Source organism: Amphiura filiformis, chromosome 6, assembly GCF_039555335.1.
Source record: "Amphiura filiformis chromosome 6, Afil_fr2py, whole genome shotgun sequence".
Lineage (NCBI taxonomy): Eukaryota > Metazoa > Echinodermata > Ophiuroidea > Amphilepidida > Amphiuridae > Amphiura > Amphiura filiformis.
In genome coordinates this window covers 50,044,216-50,065,470 of record NC_092633.1, presented here as the reverse complement: position 1 = coordinate 50,065,470, position 21,255 = coordinate 50,044,216, and the positions used below count along the sequence as shown (strand labels likewise).

At 36.0% G+C, this 21,255-nt stretch overlaps 2 protein-coding genes across 2 annotated transcripts in view; both read left to right on the top strand.

Moving 5' to 3' along the window:
* LOC140154587 (1-phosphatidylinositol 3-phosphate 5-kinase-like) overlaps window positions 1–21,255 on the top strand; it is a 45,732-nt gene that overhangs the window by 3,159 nt on the left and 21,318 nt on the right. The window contains exons 3-6 of the mRNA XM_072177155.1: window positions 725–833; window positions 1,781–1,925; window positions 2,770–2,886; window positions 6,933–7,010. Of these exons, the coding sequence (XP_072033256.1) occupies window positions 725–833; window positions 1,781–1,925; window positions 2,770–2,886; window positions 6,933–7,010 (449 nt within the window). The remainder of the gene's footprint in view (window positions 1–724; window positions 834–1,780; window positions 1,926–2,769; window positions 2,887–6,932; window positions 7,011–21,255) is intronic.
* LOC140154094 (G-protein coupled receptor moody-like) lies at window positions 15,407–16,526 on the top strand. The gene has a single exon (XM_072176702.1). It carries the CDS (start codon window positions 15,407–15,409, stop codon window positions 16,499–16,501), a length of 1,095 nt encoding a protein of 364 aa, XP_072032803.1. The 3' UTR covers window positions 16,502–16,526.

Sequence of the window (21,255 nt, the reverse complement as noted above, 5' to 3'; positions counted from 1 at the left end):
CTGATATAGGCCTACATTTGGATCAAAAACAAGTATGTACGCCATTTAACAGGCCTGGGATTTCTTGTATCGATCAGTTTCTCCATAGACAATACGTGTGTGAGTGCACGCACACAGTAAATGAAAAATCGTTCTAGTGGAAACTGTATGGACAGTGGGCATCCCTAGTATTAGGCCAAAAAAAACAAGTTTATTTCCTGTAGCGCACGCATTTCGTTTTTGACAGCTTATTGTGCGCATTTGAATTTTTTTTTTTTTTTTTACAAAGATAAAAACGGAAAAATTGCAAAAAATAAAACACTACTGGAGTAAACATTTACACATTACACAACAAATGAGCATAGTGAAAAACTACTGCAGGTTAAATGGGGGTCATAAATATTCTGGAATATGAAGAAATATGATTTTTTTTGTGTGTCAGAGAAACCCACTGTAAATTCCCATTCCAATTTGCAGCGAATAGAGTTTTTTTTCCATTTCAAGATATGGATTTAAAAAAAAGAAAAAACAAAAAACACATTTTGCATTTGACCTTTTTGACCTGCTACAGGAAACAAGCATGGTTTTTTTTGGCCTTATCACAATATTATTTCAATCTCAAGTTCATTCATGAAACAAAGATGCATGCTGAAATATAAAATAACAATATGAAATGCAACAATGATAGTAAAAATCACATAAGGCAGTCTTTCGAGATACAACAATTTTACCTATTTGTTGACAGGGATCAAGCGGTGGCAATAGGACAAGCACTCTTGGATGCCATGTGGTTGGAAAGTGTCACAGGAAGCGAACTGTTTCGAGATGAATATGCCTTGTATAAACCTGGAGAGGTATGAGTAGAATTTTTTTCATTAAGATTTGTTATTATTTTTTCGTAATTAATTAAGTTAAGAGCTGAAGTTAAGAGCTAATAAGAAAAATTATATAATAAGTGAGTTTAGCTTTTGATCTAGGCAGAAGTGATCTAAGGCTTAAGGGGAGACGTGGTATTGTTGGTCGAAGCAGCCAAAAAATTGATTTTCATTATCCAAATCAATACAGGGTGTCCCAGAAAAATTACAGAGTGAATAAAATCGAACGTAAGTGGAGAAATAGACATAAAAATCAAATTCTTAAAATGTGGCTCATTGGCTATTTTATTGTGCATCATCACATACAAAAATTTTATTTGATTAGGTTGACTGGTTGCGAAGAAATTAATGATTACATAATGCGTGCATCAATGCAGTTCATTCTAAGTTTGCTCAACAGGCGTTTTTTTTCATGACACTGACATGTCTGATGCAAGTTTTAAGCTTACTTACATGATATGGCATGGAAATGTTTGCATTTTTTCAGGGAAGGGGACGTTAATAAGGGGGGGGCGAGTGTTTAATACAATTACAAACAATATGGTACTTAAGCTTAAAAAGTTACCTTTTCATAGTCTGAATAGAACAGCGACGTAGCTTGCGACGCCATCACGACGTCTTCATTCAGCATAGTGATTACTCTCCTCCAGTCTCCTGACCACCCGGTGGGTGGGTGGTCAAGTGACAGCATAACGTCATAGATGGCGGGCAGGTCATATCCGGCATCCCTGTCGAGTGTAGGTCTTTTGGTCTTGATCCCCAAGGCTTCTCTTCTGGCTACGTCGCTGCTCTAGACTCTGAAAAGGTAACTTTTTAAGCTTATGTCAATATGACAGAGTCCAATATCAGTCAACATACTGCTAATATGGTACTTGTTATTTGTAACAATACTTAACTTGCATGTGCCTTTGCCTGTTTATATATAGACTGCTTCAGTACATGATTCCAGTCTTGAGGTCTCATTAACAGCAGAGGGTGAGATCGTACCCGTTGAGGATTATATGGAACCAATGTGGTTTAGGGAGATACAATCAGAAGACAAAGGAAATCTCACTGATGATGATGGCTTAGGTTTGTGAAAATATTTTTTGAACAGCGTTTTGCATTTAAGGGGGTACTACACCCCTGCCCAATGTTGTGCCTGTTTTTGGATTTTTCTGAAGAATTATAGCGCATTGGGGACAAGTAAGGTATGTATATTATAGGGGCAAGGACTGCAACTACTGCACTGGAAATTTTATTTCAATACAGACAACAGTTGTGGAGTTACAGTCAAAAATGAGGGAAAACCAATATTTGATCAATAAATCAATAACTGCTTGCTTTGAGTTGCTGAAGTTTCAGTACAGTAGTTGTAGTCCTTGCCCTATAAAGTATAATATACATATCTTACTTGTCACCAATGTGATATAATTTTTGAGAAAAATGCAAAAATAGGCACAAAATTGGTCAGTGGTGTAGTACCCCCCATAAGTAGTTATCTATTAATTCAAAAGGTGGCCTGATTCAATTATATTTTTTATCTTGATTGAATGACCTTTACCCCAAATCGGCATCTGTGAAGTTTTACGCTAGTATTTCAATCCATTTGGATATGAGAGACAAAATTGTGATAATTTTGATTTTTTGAAATTTGCGATATATACACATTTTATGGCAAATGATTAAAAATTGATATTTTTGATATTTAGCAGTGAAGTAAACTTTATGAATCTAATGATATTTATTTAAAGTGTATGTAGCTGGGATGAAAAGCTGAGGATCAATTGAAAATTTTGACCTTTCGTATTGAAGATTTGGATTTCTCTCACCAAAACACCAAAAAAGTTCAGGTCTTTTGGAGAAAAAATTAATTAGAATTTACAGCCCATTTGTGGTGGATGGTATACATATTGTCTGATTTGTCTTTTTACAGCCAAGCTTGACAGGTCCGAATCTGATGGTAAAGTTACCAGGACATCTTCAGGGACAGACTCTCTTGCTGATCCTAGCATCCCACGGGACAGGCAGTCTACAGTCTCAAGTGAGAAAGGTGAGAAAGACAACGAAAAGAAACAAGTTTGTTTCTAGTAAGTAGCCTGCACACATTGCATTCTGGAGGCCGTTTTTTTGAGCATTGCATTTTTTTGGCATTTATGCTAAAAATTATTAAAATTATTAAAAAAGAAAGAAAAGAAACAAGCTAGATAATTACACAGTCAGCGGAAGCAACCAGGAAGCCATGAAAATGTTTATAATCACAGGGTTAACTAACATGGCAGCGACTTACAAACAAATTGTTAAGTGGTTCCTGTTGCGTTACTTGTGTATTGCATTTTTTTGTTATGATAAGAATTAAAAAACTGCATTGCACATTGCTCTTTTTAGACCTGCTTTTTTTTGCCTCTATTTTACTCTATTGAAATTTTGAATCCCTCTTGGTACATGTAGATGTATGTATCACTCCTAGTGGCATAGCCAGGGGGCATGGAGTAAGCTGCCCCTGTGAAAAACTGTTTTACAACTTGTGAAAGTGTATTGTAAATATTACCATTTTTGGATAGCATCCTAAGCTGAAGCAATTTTCATCCATGCTGATGGGGTAGGGCTTAGATTTATTCTCACAATGAAATTATATGGGTATTGCTGTTATTGAACAAGAGATTCTGGAGTTAGTGCTAATCATCTCACGGAGCACAGTGTCGACGCCCTATACGATAAATATAAATTTAATACTCCGTTGGTGAGCGACGGGCGAGTGGTATTTCACCGAACGCAAGAAAAGGAGTTCTATCTGATTGGCTAGCAATCGATCGCTTAGGTCGCTCAGTAGTCAACTACAAACTCAAAATGGAGCAATGTATTCAATTCGATTGAAATCGATTATTCTATTATTGACGTAGATAAAGAGAGTGATAGTGTGTCAATAATGTACATTGTATTGCACCTGGATTTTACATGCATTCCTTTATATAATTATTTTCTCAAAGAGTTGAATATTATCACAATTTTTACAGTGGATTTCAATTTTTTTACATCAAAATTGCAGTTAAACATATCCACAGCAAAATACCGGTCCTCACTAATTAGTGAATTTAATTTCCAGTTAGTGTATTTAAAATAAAACCTGTGATTTACCTGACAACAAATAAAATTTTCTTGCAATAGAAATATCATATGGGATACTGATATGGTAGGCGCAACAGCCTGGCGATGGAGCTGCTACTGCGTAGCTGACTTTTTGCTCCGTGGAGCCAAATTGACCAATCATGTTAGAGTTTTTCATTACTCGGAGGTAAAACTGATCAATCAAGTAAGAATTTGCCAGACGAGCTTCACGTAGTTGCAAGATATCCTCGGTCACGAAAGTTATGATTCAAAAAGTAGTTTATGAAAAGTACGAACCGACTTATTATTAAGATGGACATGCACTCATAAGAAACTCATACAGTATTGTACATAACTATATAGCTAGGCAGAGTGGTGGTAAACCATGCACACAATTCTGCGATCTGCAGTGTATCGCCGGGAGCTAATTTGTACAACTTATGCGGCGTGGCCTCATGAATTCGACCTTCAGCAAACCAGTTCGGATTTACTTTATATACTAGTAGTAGGCTATACATACTGTAGTTACTGTCCGTTTTCCTATACACAATACTCAGTGCGCTCACCATTGACGCATGACCTCTACAAATAGTGTATGTTAGAAGTATAGGCCATTGCCTAGTTGACGTCACTATGTAAAGAATAACCTGCCAATATTTAAAGTATTCTTGAAATTCTAGAAAATATAGTTTTGTAACATGTCCTAAATTTTTAGCTAATTTAGGTGTTTGGAAATATTGGTACTTTCGTGTTTTAGGAAAGGATATGTAAACGACGATAACACCAAAAAATATGAAGAAATTATTTCTAAACCGTGTTAAGTCTGCAAACCATTATGCTTCTCATTTTCAAGAACGCTGGTTAACAATAAGCAGACTATTGTCTCATTCCGTAAACAAAAGCCCACACAGTATTGTTACCTTGCGTTCGCTTTATAATCATTCACCCAACTGAAACTATAATACCAGCTCATTGCTCATTGCACAGGTAAAACAGACACAAGTGCAGTGTGTATTTAACCAGAGAAGATCTGATGTAACATAGTTGAGCTTTTTTCATTGAGTGTTATCTTGGTTTAATAGCTTTTAATGGGGTTTAAGTCCTTCAAAGGTCGTGGTGAATTCTACTGTAGACATGACTGCTGCATCATGATTATTTTAAAGTCAACAACATTCAACAATATGATCACCGTGATAGTATGACAGTATCAGTACCGTTGGTGTCAGTGATCCTGGCCTGACACAGTAGACAAACAAACACGCCACACACATGACACATGCATGCAAGGTACATTGACTATACACTAATCAAACAATGGTATTGATCCTGTACAACTGGTCGTTGTTTATTTACATTCGATTCATTTAAAATCCCCATAGTAAACATTAATTTTGGCAAGAGTTTTCTCTCTCTGGAACGAGGAATTCGACTTGTGTGGGGTCATGTACAGTATCCATTTCAAAGACTGTGACTCCCTGTACACTGGTGAATAGGGACATAAGCTCAAAAAGAGGCCAACAGAAAATAAATCAAAAGCGGCCAAATCCAAATCAGTGACCAAGAAGCATATTGATAGGAGCAAAGGACACCAGATTGACTGGGAAAATGTAAAAGTGTTAGACCCCGTTTAGACTAGGGAAAAGTCGTACTTCAACAACGACTTTTTTGAAGTCGAGTTCAGTCGAATTCAGGTCTAAACAGGTACAGTCGTTGTTCAAGTACAACCGAAGTCGAGTTCCAAAGTAGTTGTTCAACAATGCTCCCGAGGTTCATTAAGTCGAATTTGTCGTGGTTGAAGTGCGACTTTTCCTGGTCTAAACAGATTCGACTTTTTCATGCGTGTCGCTGACCTGACGAGGTGAATTTCTGGTCCGTCGATTTGTCGCTAAGCAACGGCACTGTGATATCGATAAACAACAGCTGTTTTTGTGTATTTTCGTACATGTGCAGCATACTGTAGTGAGTGTACATCCAATTTTCACTCCAAATTCGAAGTAAATCCCCGGAGTAAATCCACAAAAAATGGCCGATTTTATCGCGGTGTTAGTTCATCTGATCTCATAACTTTCGGATGCAAATGGGGCAAACCCGGGGAGCAAATGGAGTTCATAAAGCAAGGTCAAAAAGTTTTGACATAGCGGCCTGAATTTAGTATATCTTATATGAACTATGACGTCACAAGTTGAGCAGTGACGCGTTCTGCACATGCTCAGAATGAGGAAAATACGTGTTAAGAATTCAATATGGCGACGCACTAAAAACGTTTCTACCGCAAAGTTAACACTGACTTTTATCTCAATTTCACTACTTTGCATGTAGATTTTTTGTTTAAAAAGTATACAGGCATTGAAAATAGAATATAATGAATAATAATCTGAGGTTTGATAATAAAAAAAAATACTGGATGACGGAGGGCGTAAATAGTCGTAATCGAATTCAACAGAGTCAAATTCGTTAGGCACATAGTGTAAACACCCACTAAAAACCACAAACACAAATTAATTTATGCTAATCCTCTGTCTTAATCGAATTCAATGTCGAGTTTGCCTTTTCTCTAGTCTAAACGAGGTCTTATAGAGAGGAGTCAAAGGACTTCCCTTGTAGGGTCTTGGAAGCAATCCATATGAGAACTAAAAGATCCAGACTGAACCGTGACAAAGAGTTAGAAATTGACCCTGTCTGGGACAACCTCCTAACCTCACGGAATCAAGGGGGTACCACAACAACTTATTGTTTGACATTATCGGCGGTGTCTCAACATCACTAGCAACAACAAATCTTCAGCATCCGCTGAAGACGCAGGTTGACCCGATGAGTGTACCAAATTTGAGTAGCATAGTTAAATTTTGCTTTCTATGTATCTTGTTGTTTCTCAGTTTGTAGTAATGAGCTACATATTAGTTAATTCAACGTTGAGTAACTTTATCCCGCAAAATGTCCAAAGACAAAAGAGTAGAATATATAATTGGAAGATGTCATGTTTATTTTCAGGCTCCTACGAGACATTGCAGAAGGATCCAGTTCCTTGGGATGACATAGCAGGAACTCTGACTGAAAGCTTTCCTGGTGGTAAGTAGCGTGCTAAGAAGAAATGGGGTATTCTATTTAAATTCCGCACTCCCCTGTGGAAGTTTTGGCGGAAGTCTTCCACAGAGGGAGTATGAGTTTAGAATAGAACAGACAATTGGGTAACTTCCATTTGAAATACGCACTCCAGTTGTGGAAGATAAAGGTAAAGCTATGATACAGGGGGAGTATGGGTTTCATAATGATTAACCCTGACCAATTCTATTTGAAAAACATACTGCCCCTATGGAACATTTTTCCAAAATCTTCAACAGGGGTAGTGTGGATTTTAAATGGAATCGCCCAATGTATTAGGATATTGAATGTGCCTTATTGGAAGTTTTTTGCCTGTGTATGCTGTTGTTTACCAAATAGAAAATAGAATAGGGAAGCAGGATTTTTAAAAGTTTTTTTTTGACCAAGTGTGCAGCATGGAATGACAAGAATATCTCACTGGGATCCAAAATCAAGCTAATGCGCACCCTCGCTATATCCATCTTCCTGTATGCCTGTGAAACATGGACACTGGCAGCTGACTTGGAAAGGAGAATACAAGCACTGGAGTTGAGATGTTTCCGTAAGATCCTTAACATCTCATATAAAGACCATGTGACCAACGAGGAGGTGCGGACCAGAGTGAAGCAAGCTATTGGTCCCTATGATGACCTACTAACAACAGTACGGCAACGTAAACTACGTTGGTATGGCCACATCTCACGCTCCACTGGGTTAGCAAAAACAGTCCTACAGGGTACAGTGAACGGTTCAAGAGGAAGACAGAAAAAGAGATGGGAAGACAACATAAGAGAATGGACTGGCCTGAACTTTACCACCTCACAGAGGGCAGTGGAAGACAGGAACAGACGGAGAGAGATTGTTAAGATGTCATCAGTGGTGCCCCGACGACCAAGCCGGTTAAGGGAGCAGTAAGCAGTAAGTAAGTGCAGCATGCACAATGTGAAAGCTAGTGTCAGGTGACACTCAAGCAGCCCAGCTATCAGCCGAACATTACCCAAAATATATCTCGCTTTCAGTTTCAAACTCAATACTGTATTAGTAAATCAAATTTTTGCATCAAAATGTACTTGCAGATACAGTTTTGTCCCATATTTAGAGGTTAATAACTGCGCATTGGTTATTTGGAGGCCAGGCATTGTGAAAAAATCAAAACATTTTGCCTTTGCAACCGAGGAATATCCAGAGGGGCGTAGGATATTCCAAGGTCCAAAGAAAATAGATTTTTCACAGTGCCTGACATATTATCAATGCTAAGTTATTAACCTCATTCATAACCGTCACTTTCATCTCTGGATTTCACAAAATAACACAAAATTATCCTCAAAAGTTTGTAAAAATAAACAATTTTTGACAAATTGCCTTTCCTGGACAACCAGTAACAGAAGTGCGAATCACAATCTGTGCAAATAAGGTAATGTGCAATCTAAATATGGCAACCAGCGCACAAGCAGTGATCTACGCACAAGATGGTGCATGCAGAGGTTACTAATATTTACGCTGGAAAGATTACGCATTTTGCGGTCAATTGTGAGGTATTAATGACCTCAATTTGCGTTCGCGTTGTTACAAATAATAAAATATGATTGGATCACACGCATCGTGTATATTCATGAGGTTATGAATTACAGATAAATCTTGATAACACAATGGTCAGTGTTTGATTTCCAGCATTAATATCAATGTGTATATTGGTTTTGAGTAGCAATTCCCAAATTTTGCATTCTTAAAATCATGTTCTATTTTTTGTTAAAGTTAAATTATTAAGTTGTGTTTGTGAATCAGTATCACCCTAACAACCCCATCAAGTGACCTTTGCTTTAGTAGATGGGTATGCCACTTCACCAATTACAAGAAATACCCCACTGAGAGTTTATTGTACGATACCATTCAGCAAATTACTTCAGTGGTGTTTGTCTGCTCTGTCTGATTACCGCGTAATAAGAATTAGGTCACACTGTGTTACGCAGCTTGACCAGCGAATGTTTTACTATCTGGAATCCAGATTTACCAGTCAGCAGTGAATTGCCAAAGCCAAAGTTATCACCACATGTATTAAAGTTTATTATTGGTTTGAAAAGTTAACTTTATCCAGTGTCCGCAACTCTGCATCTTATCACACGATCTAATAAACACTCACATTTTCGTTCTGCTGAATAACAATGCCCCATTGTCCGTCTCGTTTTGGTCTAATCTTCCTGGCTTATTTGGCTATTCCAGTTGAAATCCATACACCCCCTATGGAAGGCATGACCTTAATCTCCCACACAGGGGTATAGATTTTAAATGGAGTCGCCCATTTAGGTAACCCCATTTGAAATTCATGCCCCCCCCCCCTATATGGAAGATTAAGGCCATGTCTTCCAGAGAGGGTGTATGGATTTCAACTGGAACAGCCCATTATGGAGCAGACGACACTGAATGGGTGGCTCCATTTGAAATCTACACTCCCTGTGTGGAAGATTAAGGTCATGTCTTCCATAGGGGTATATGGATTTCAATTGGAATAACCCATTTTGGAGCAGACGGCAGTGAATGGGTGGCCCCATTTGAAATTCACACCCTCTGTGTGGGAGATTAAGGTCATGTCTTCCATAGGGGGTGTATGGATTTCAACTGGAATAGCACATTGCTGTGGAATTATTGTTGAATATCTTATATATGTATTATAAATGTTTTGTTGAAAAATTTATTACAATGTATTATTGATGCTTCTTTTTATCATGTTATTTAGTATCAACATCTGGACAATAGAATATTGCATCCTTGTACACAAGTTTATTGTGAATTATGACAGATGCAACAATAGATTCTGCTGAAATTGAAAGTAATTCACGAAGTTATCCCCTGCAATATTGATTTAAACAACATTCATTTCGGCATGAAATTGAAAATAATAACCAACCTTGAATTTGAACAATAATGTACTATGAATATGAAGTATCATTGAAGATAATTAATGAAGTAATCTGACAGTGGTTTTAAAAGCAATATGTCAGTGCAAAATTGAAAAGATAAAACAACCTTGAATTTAAACATGCAGCATGGACACTGAACAGAAAGAATGTGATTTTGTTGTGATGGAAGTGACCTTTTGATGACTTTTGTTAACCTCTGGTTGGATCGGGATGATAATTTTAGTCCCTGGTTATTATTTAAAGGAGTACTTTGTGTTTCCGAAAGAAAAAGGCTGCTTAAAATGATTAAAAATTACTTGATCTCTCCCATTTGTGATACACTTGCAGGATTTAACATTACTAATCATGACCAATCCAAATTTAGCCAAAATTATGGCAAGTTCTACTCATTTTAATGATTACTGTAGGTGTAAATGATTTTTTTTCTGAGAATTGAAGTGACTGGAGCACAGCCATATAAGTTAACACTATTTGGTGGTGTGAAATCTTAAGACAGTTTGTGTTGAATGAGTGAATATGAAACAGCTGGCGAGGAGACTAGTAGTTTGTCCTGCTCTATTGTCCAATCACAGTCCTAATCAGGGTTGCCATAAACTAGTTTGTGTCCGAATCGCAGGTCAAATCGGAAAGTTACTCGAATTTTCTCTTAACCATTGTTTCATTTTTGACTATAACTCCACAACTGTTGTCTGTGCTGAAATAAAATTTCCAGTGCAGTAGTTGTAGTCCTTGCCCCTATAATATACATATCTTACTTGTCACCAATGCGCTATAATTTTGGAGAAAAATGCCAAAATAGGCTCAAAATTGGGCAGGAGTGTAGTACCCCCTTAACGCAAACCGATTACTTTCAAGAAACACTAACCATATCAGTATAAACATATACATACATGCTACAAATGAAGAGCTTATTTCCAAACTGTGTTAAGTCCACCCACCTTCAAAATTGAGATTTTGATGAAAATGGGTAATGAGTAACTAGGGCTATCCAGCAATGTGTGCGTTTTTTTCTCCAAAATTAGTCAAGTCCCGAAATATTGACACACAAAGTATCGATTTTTTTCCAAAACGTGTTAAGTCCAATCCAGTTTGGTAGCAAACTGTGTTAAGTCCACTAACAATGCCCTTGTAGGCAGCTTGTAGGCAAGTAGCACGGCATAGGGCTTCCAATAGTCAATCGTTAAGTTCTATTGATAACATTGCCTTGCTTTGCGTCTTCGTTCTTGTTTGGTCCTGAGACTAGTATACCTGAATTTGGTCTGCATAAAAAGTTGTTGCTGTTGGGTTTTTTTTAATAGTAGGCCTAGTTTGTATGGGATTTCTTAAATATTTGATAGATACCCCCAGAAAGACATGAAAAGGGTGGAAAAGGGGGAGAGGGAGAGGTTGTGATGGTAGAATTAATTTTAGAGGATGGTGGTAGAGTTAGTTTTTGACATTATTATTTTGTATGCTTATCAAAATGTGCTACTAAATTCAAGGTATTATTTTAAAGTTAAAGGTATAAAAAAAACTTAGGACTTAAAGACATTTTTGTCTTTAAAAAGACTTAAAAACTTACGGCTGTCAATATGAGATTAGGGTGGCAGTATGAGGGAATCACATTTTGTATGTTTATAATAAATTTGTTATCTTTTAAGACTAGTTTGAGAAAAATATGGTTAGTTCTGTGTTACAGATGCTATGTTTTGTGTCAAAATGTGTTAAGTCCATGCTATTTTTAAAATAAAATAATTCATTAAAAAAAATCAAAAGTCTCTAGATTTTAACTTAACATGTATTTATGGTCCTATATATGTCACCTTCACTTCACAGTAATTTTATATAAATCGAACATTATTTCATTGCCATAAAGAAAATTCCTGATTTTCTTCAAAGTGAATCTTGTGGACTTAACACGGTTTGGAAATAAGCTCTTCAAATACAGCCTTAAACTTTGTTGGACCTGCTTATGATAATTCATATAATCCAATTTGAAAATTTGAAAAAAAGTGTTTCAACTAACCCCACCCCTAGGGTAAGTTGAAACATAGGGTGGGGTTAGTTGAAACATGGCTTGTAAAAATTTCAAAATAATTATTATTGTGTTGTTAGGGTTATACTTCCCTTGAAGGCACCCTTTAACATACAATCAGTGTGAAAAAATGAATAAATAAATATGTGGGAGTGCGGGTCAATACTTTGGACACAAGGTGACGAGTGTCACCATGGACCAAAATATGAGAAGCCTAAAATATTATAAAATGTACTTTCTGTGTGCACTTTTTGCTTGTATTATTGCTTTTTAACCATATTAACCATATTATTAACCGCGTTCCAACTAACCCCAATCTCCCCTACTGCAATCTTGCCCCAATCTCTGAAAGACAGAAAATGAAAAGGCTGAGATTTGAGAGACACATGTGTCTATACATGGTAAAAGATCAAGAGGATAACCACAGAAGGATATTAGGATAGAGAGACAAGACATTGAAACTGTATGCAGAACAGAGTCGTTTGGATAGCCATTAGCAGAGTGCGACTTGACAAGTCAACCTCGGCAAGCCTAAGCAAGCAAATCGCAGTTGAAAATTGTTGACATGTTTAAAATCCATTTTTTCTTTTCTTTTTTTCTTTTTGGAATTATAAAATCTTCCACACCTTTTTATGGATGAAAATGGTCAGATTTGGAATTATTTAACTATTCAATTTGTTTAGAATTCCAAAATCTTAGTGGGGGTGTGGATTTTAAATGGATTAGCACATTAATATTGCTAGGTAAATCAAGCCCATTCAAATTATGTCCATATTAAAAGCAGTAGTTTGCAATTTTTTTCGCCTTCAAATAAGCGATGATTTGATAATTTACATTTTGCAATTAAATTACAGACTCAATAACAAGACACACACTACGCTGTGGCACTGCCCAGAGAAGGTTATTACTCTTCCCAGAATCCTTTGCAACATGACACATCACCTCATTACAGCAAATGACAATCCTGTTACTTTGTACAGGTTTCCATTGTTTTCGTATTGCGAATAAACTGGCTAAACATGGGTCGATAGTCATTTAATAAACATATTTTGCAAGATCTGGATGCGCTCTGTTCATTAACTCTCTCCACGCTGGTGTTGACTGCAGGAAAAAAATCAAATTTCAAAAATTTCAGAATTGTAAATTTTCATGACCATATTTGGGATCATCATGAAAAATGCATTAAAATGAGTACAAACAAGCCTAGTATTGGTTCAGTGGTTCTTAAGATAGCTCTTGATATTTTGACAAAATATCTCAAAACTTGGACTTTTTATTTTGAGGCTTATGGCTAGCTTTTTGTCACTATCAACCCATGTTGCACTAGATAGCAATTCAGTACAGAATGTTGAAATGGAAGAAATGCATTGGGAAGCGTAAGATATCTTCTCCGGCACTGCTTCATCCAATCAGTATTCTGTTGTGACTCTCAACTAATAGCATTTCTACTGTCATGATTGATTCTTTGACTGTTTATCAAGTTACGAATTAAGGGAGATAATGGCTGTTGATAATGGTCAACAATAATACTTAATGGATGCCATTATATAGTTGTCTTGCTGGTGTATATGACTGTTCTATTGAGGATGATATTGCCAGAGTAATTATACAGAAGCTATTAGTAAGAATTGCCTCGTAGCACTTCATGATCAGATTTGGAACTGTTGTTCAAATAGACGTTCAGCAAAGTTCTGGATCTGGATTCGGTTAAGTCGACAAGGCATCCTGAGGGAAACATTCCACCAACTTCTGGTGGAGTTGATGAAGAACTGCAAAGCTGTGCATGAACTTGTTCAGGAGTTGATGTCTATTTCCTATTAATACAATATTCATAGTGAGTCTGTTTTACTGCATTTTAGCAGAGGAGTAATTTGGTTACCACATCTCACCAGGGTCTCAGAGCAGACAGGAACTCAACACGTTGAGTATTCTTCAGATCCATCAAATAATGGATTTTTGTGATGTGATTGAACCATATTCAGCATGATATATGATTGTTGTAGTCAACAATACTTGGATCTGTATCTCCACCAAACCTGCAATTTGGTGGCCAAATTTGGTGACTTTTGAAGTATTTCTTGTCCCATACAAAACCAGTGTTTAAGAAAAAAAATGGGTTTTAGTGACTTTCGGTAATTTCCTGTCCCATAGAAACATATGGTAACGAGAAAAAATGGATGACTTTGAACGACTTGACCCACGATCCGGACTGAAAGTGCATGTTTTTATTATGAAATTATTATAACAGCTTATATGTATATGTGAAATCAACACATTGGAATGCAGAGCCATGTCCAAGCCCTTTCCTCGAGGCTGACGACAAGAATTTAAACACACAGAGAAATCATTGTTTTCTTGTTTCTCTATGATTTAGTTTCATTTGTTACTATTTATCAAGCCTGATCATCCAAGTATTGATTGTCTTCATATTTTATATTGTTTTCTCATAATTGATCAATTTGCTGATATGCCGATAATTCTATTAACCATTTGAAGTCTTTTCAACCATTATTGATCCATATACTATACTAATAATGCCGTCAATATTATTAATTTTATTGCCAATATTGCCTGCCATGGTTCGCGGTGTGGAAACTTAATTAATATAAGTATTTTAGACTACTAAGTGCATCAAAAGACACTTAATGTGTTGTCTTGAAAATGGAGTGCGCTATTATTGTCTTGATTTTCTGGGTTTAATGAGCTCGAAAAGGATGTGTCTAGGAAAGGTATTGATGCAAAATGTGGAGGTGAAAATCTGATGTGCCAGAGATATTAGAATGTGATCACTTTATGCATGAAATTGTTGGCGTGATGCTGTTGGATTAAATTGAGTACAAATGTGTCCTATCTTTACGAAATAAGCTGGTTTATCTGATGATACATACTTGTGGAAACTGAGAGAAGCTGAAGCAACAGCAGTGGAATTGTTTAACTGTTTCATAATATTTGATGTGAAACTGAAGCAACAGCAGTGGAATTGTTTAACTGTTTCATAATATTTGATGTGAAACTGAAGCAACAGTAGTGGAATTGTTTAACTGTTTCATAATATTTGATGTGAAACTGAAGCAACAGTAGTGGAATTGTTTAACTGTTTCATAATATTTGATCTGAAACTGAAGCAACAGCAGTGGAATTGTTTAACTGTTTCATAATATTTGATGTGAAACTGAAGCAACAGTGGTGGAATTGTTTAACTGTTTCATAATATTTGATGTGAAACTGAAGCAACAGTAGTGGAATTGTTTAACTGTTTCATAATATTTGATGTGAAACTGAAGCAACAGCAGTGGAATTGTTTAACTGTTTCATAATATTTGATGTGAAACTGAAGCAACAGCAGTGGAATTGTTTAACTGTTTCATAATATTTGATGTGAAACTGAAGCAACAGCAGTGGAATTGTTTAATTGTTTCATAATATTTGATACTAATTCATAAAGCAGAGCCATGACATCGGCGAATCTTACAACAACTATGATTATAGATAGCACCGAGTTGCAAACTCCGAGCTACACGCCCAGCTATATTGGTTTGATGGCATCGGCAGTGTACATGACGTTTCTTACGATCGTCGGCGGACTGGGGAACATCCTTGTTATCGTTGCCATCCTGATATCACCACGCCTTAAGAATCGCTCGTACGCTTTTACCTTCAATCTAAGCATTGCGGACCTTGGAGTCAACTTGATCGTTATTCCGTTGGGCTTGGTATCGTTATTTAATTACGGCTGGCCTCCGGATCCCATAGCGTGCCGTACAATATTCTATCTATATACTATAACCATAAGTGTCTCGTTGCAGACCTTAACCATGGTGGCATTAAACCGTTATCTACTGATAACTAAGCCTCGTCAAACATTCGTCAAATTCTGCGGCTTAAAACAAATTGTTGCAACATTATTTGCCTTGTGGATGACTGCAATTTTACTCTCGATTATACCAGAGCTTGGATTTGGAGCTTTCCATTACGATCCGTATCTTCGTATCTGCTACGTGGATAACTCTGATCCCGCAGCTTGGTGGCACATGAACGGAATCATCATTTTTGGATTTGTCGCGTTCTTTTCGACAATTCCAATTTTGTACTTTTTGACATTTCGCGCAGTTCGGGCAAGTAAGTTACGAGTTCATGCTCAGTCGGAGCAGACCAATAATCATCCATCGGCTCAAAATGCCAACTGTACCGATGGCGATGATGCGTACCGACAGAGGGCGTCTATCAAGAAAAGGAAAACGTTTAAGATTAGCAAGGATGAGATTAGATTAACCCAGATCACAGCTTTAATCTTCTTGATTCTGACAATCTGTTGGAGCCCGTTACTCCTCGTTCATTTCTTTAAGAGACACTTTGACGTCCCTGTTGCTATACAACGATTAGCTGTGTTGTTGGTGTACACCAATTCCTCCTTCAATCCTTATCTGTATGCGTTGATGAATAAAAACTTCCGGCAAGCGTATAAGAAAATTCTGTCATGCGGCAGAAGCCAGATTATAATGACTGATGCAACAATTGTAACATTAAATGTGGTCAATGAGTCTTGATACTAGGGAGGTCACACTTCAGCCTAATTTTTGACATGTCATGTCAAAAACAGACACTTTTGGGCATTACATATCTTAAAATAGAGATATTTTGCTCCACAACGCCGTTTTCCCCAATGAAATCGGACATTCCTAAGTGAAGATGTTGAGTTTGTAAGTTGTGGTATTATAAAATTGGAAATTGAGATATCTGCCTTTAAAAATATTATTGACAATGTTAAGAGTAGGAATTACCTTGAAAAATGTCTCAAAAAATACAAGATGCCAGTTATATGCCGGTCTGAAACTATTAGACAATATGTTAAACATTAATAACATCACAAATTTGTAACAAACCCAAATTGTGAAAAAATCACCCCAGACAGATTTTTGGCTATTTCTCAATTTAGGATCCTGCAAAAATTGTCTGCTTTCGATATATATACAATGTCAAAATTTGTGTCAGCAACTCACCAATGTGCAAACATGCTGAATCTTTTTTACAGCCATGGAAAGTTATGAAATGTATTTATTCTGCATTGGCTTTTGACGATTTTTTGCTTCTTTTGTGCTTTGTATGGTGAAATGTCGTATCCGCAGAAAAATTCTAGTTTAGTCATTAGGAAATCAAGTAACCCTCTAGTGTTCGATATATGAAGAGCTTTGTTTCAAAACCCCTTACATCCACTTTTGGCCAAATTGAGTTATTGGCATAATATTATAGTGTGGGTAAAAATACACATTTTGGTGGTTGTTTGACCTTCATACTACCTTCCCTTCCGAGTTATCGCATATTTCCGTTTGGGAAATCTTAGGAATTTTGAAATCTGAACTTAAAATGAATATAGAATTGTTTTGTTTTAAATTTTTGATGTATAATGGTAGCCTGGAATGTTCTTTACCTATTAAAACCAAAAGGAACTGTTTTTGGGTCACTATGTTTGAAAAAAATTTAATTAACAAAAGGTGTAGCTTCGAAATACCCAAAAATGCCATTTTCCTAATTTAATTAAAATTCATAATTAAAAAAGTAAATGAGATATTTCAATTTTTCTTTTTGATTTTCAAAGCATTAGTCAAGTTACATAATGTAGTGTAAACAAATGGGCTCAAATTTGATTGCAAAGGTGGTTTCTAGAAAAGGGGTAAATTTATTTTGTTGCAAAACCCCTTACATCCACAAAAGGTGCGATATAAAATAAATAATAAAATAAATAGGAAGCCTTGAAAATGGTCCCAAACCTATTCTTTTAGTTTCTATTCATCAACACTTTATCCAATCCCAAATTGAATCAAATCGAACAAGTAATACTTGCACAATTAAAAAAAGCTGTTTTTCTCAAAAAGTCAAAAGTGGATGTAAGGGGTTTTGCAATCAATTTCATGCATGCTTTTTCTAAATATTGAATACAATTGCTTTCCTAAGATATAACTCTCTTTTTCTATGATAAGTGGATCCAAATTGAAAATTGTGCTTTTTTTTTGGTCGATTTCCCTATAATTTGCACCATTTAAATTGCCATGCATTATTTGTTGTTCTTTAAAAAAATCTAAATTGATCATAAACACATGTACAACAAACAAAAAAAGTCTACTCTTTGACTAAGCTTGCCAAATTCCTCGAGATCCAAAATGCACAAAAAAGCAAATGTCTGAAGATGTCTCCATAACTTCTCCATTATTTGCTTGTCTTTTCCAGGGACTGCCTTTTGGGAAGAGCGAGAGCAATCACTCTCTACTGCTCTCCTTAAATCTGATACAGCAGAGTGATTTTTAGCTCTCCTCAATTGACCATTCTCTCCTTACATTCTATTATATCATTGATGGCTCCAGAAGAGCTATTTAAGGGTAGACTTGGTATTGTTGGTCTAAGCAGCCAAAAAAAAAATTAATTTTCATTATCTAAATCACTATATTATTGAAAAATAACACTTCATGTTTTGCAAAAGTTCATTCTACAAATCATATACTTTGAAAAACGCCCTTGATTTGTTGTTGTTTTAAAATAAGTTATGTACGTTTTACAAAAGTGTTGTTGTTTCAGCCCTCATTACAACATAACTCAAGAACCACAGGACCTACAAAACTATAGTTGTGATATTTGAATTCTTCTACATGCTCGGTATGAAATGATCAATGCAATTTTTGCCAAGGCTCACCTACCATTTGCCAGATGCTGTGAACTACCAAATCATAACAGTTTAAAATAGTTGCTAACCTTAATACTCTCCTGCAAATTCCAAAAGACAGTCCCTGCTTTTCCTTCTACTGTCTATATCTTTATTGTTTTTTGTCCCATTGTACTTTTCCATTCCTGTACTTTTCTTTCTTCCCCTCCCACCCACCCCTAATAGCAATTCAATTTTGTCAAATGAACAAATCTGCAAGACCGTTTCTGCACACACACATTTATTATGTAGTCCTAGGTTTCTGATGCTATAAAAATCTCAACTTTTTTGGGTTAGTTGTGGCAAGAGATCATGAAATACCCCTTTATTAATAGATATAAAAGCAAAATGTATTATTATTTCCCCCTTTGAGCAAAATTGATAGTGTTTTGTATTATGAATCTATTTGACCTAAAATTGAATTGTTTCACTCAAAATGTGGCACAGTTTGAAAGATTTAATGTAATTGTTGGCGTTTCATTGAAGCAGTAATAAAAATAGTCACAATAACCTGACATAATTTGCACACATTTCTAGAAGTTTATTGAATAAATATATCAAAGCGCATCATGCAGGGCAAAAAATAAAGCAAATTTCAACACCAGAAAGTAAATAAATAGCAAAACTGTTGTTTGCTGAAATTTGGTCTGAAATAAGTATATTGCGCAGAATAAATAAAATTGCATGGATCAAATTAAATTGGGCAGAAATTGGGCAAATTTTTTTGTTATATTTCATTTGAACAGGTTTGCCATATTTGCCTAATATGAAATATTACCAATGTATGAAGGTCAAAATTGAACATTGTTGACATCCTGACAGGGTTGCTAATTTTTTTAAATTTAAATTTCAAGAACAAAATAAATTTGGTAAAATCATGGGGAAAACCTGTTGAATTCTGCACCTTGAAGATGACTTTTTAGCAATAGATGAAATGACATCATAGAGGTATTTTAATTGTATCCAAAAGCATTAGCTGATGTAGTGTGATGTAATATGCTATGCCTTGATAAGTCGTGACATAAAATGTTGTAGTGTTTTTCATATAAAACGTGTTAAAAAAGCATTTTCGTAACTATGACATTAAAGTGCTATTAAAATGTTCAACAAAATCCAAAACATGTGTATAGCATGTTTATCTGAGACGAATATTTGTCTCAGATGTTTATAACATTTTTTATTTAGTGTTTGCTGGGTGTATTACATGTAGAATAAAACCTTTTGAGGAGAAGTCACATAATGCACTTTAAGCAATCAAGCATTAGTAGTGTCTGACCGATCAGGTCCTTATCTGAATCGGCCATTTGGCCGATCAATTCCCACTTTGATCTGCCGATTCGATCACCAATTACCAATTCCCCAATTGTAAACAATGGCTGCCATCGCCGTGAGTAAATTTCACCCGTATGTTGAAAGGGTACTTGTACGCAAAGTATTACCATAATTATGTATGCTCTGAGCACAAAAAACACCGTCACACTCCCGTATTCATTTATACGATACTTAATTTGACCATGATTCTAAGTTCAATTTACCTTTTCCCCCTGATGTTCGAGTCCGTGAAATCATTCGATCGCCCCATTTCAATATTGTGTTTACGTTCAAGTTAGTATGATCATGAGTTTTGCACACGGCCCGTAGCTCTCTCCAATCTGACACCCACGTGTTTAACCCGGAACTACAATTGTACATGTTCATCTGTTGGCCATACGGCGACGGACATGTAGATGCGGGAATTACCTGATTATCTCAGCTGCGTGCCTGAATCACGGTATGATTTTATAGGTTTATCGCCTACAAAGCTTGTTCTATTGCTAAATTTCGCTTGATTTAACTAGTCTAATTCGAAGAAATATACCAATAAATGAATACTTGTTAAGCTTTAACAATTCTCTTCATGATATTGGGTGATCGGTGCATTACATCGGCGGATGAAGGAAAAATCGGCCGATGCAGATCACTACCGATAAGCTCATAATCAGTCCGATTCGGAAGCTACCGATCTGATCGGTCAGTCTCTAAGCATTAGTATGGTTATTACAACAAAGTGTCACAATAATTGGACCATTTTGCCAGTTGCTATAGCAATGTAAGATAAGCATAAAACACTTGGATGACATTTGATATTTGATGTTAGACAGAATTATGGTAGAGAATGGGCAAATATTCATTACTCCGGATTTCAGAAAAATACAGCACAAATTGTTTGGAATTAAAAACATACTTAGCTTGTTTTGCCAAATGAAACATAGCTAAAGCCTAATACTTCAGTTCTAAATGTCAATAAAAGTCAAATTTTAATATTTGTGCAATTTGAGGGAAATAGGCCAAAAAGGTGCAATTTTGCATGTTTTCTTAAAATAATTTTAGTCACATTAATTTCTTGGCACCAGTCTAAGCATTCAAAATTTTGAGTATGAACTGTTAGATCACAATTTTAATATTTTTTGTTATTGTTGATAATTGGTTACGATAAAGATTATAAAATGTGTTTTCCAAAACTGCATGTAGAATGCATAACTTGAAATTAGTATGTATTAGTCATTAAGCTTGATCACAGTATCTGAAAAATGCCCTAAAAACCCATGTCTTTGGCCCTTATTTCCA

What these genes read in the sequence shown, in the direction of transcription:
- LOC140154094 (XM_072176702.1), top strand. Translation starts at nt 15,407, where the DNA reads ATGACATCGGCGAATCTTACAACAACTATGATTATAGATAGCACCGAG.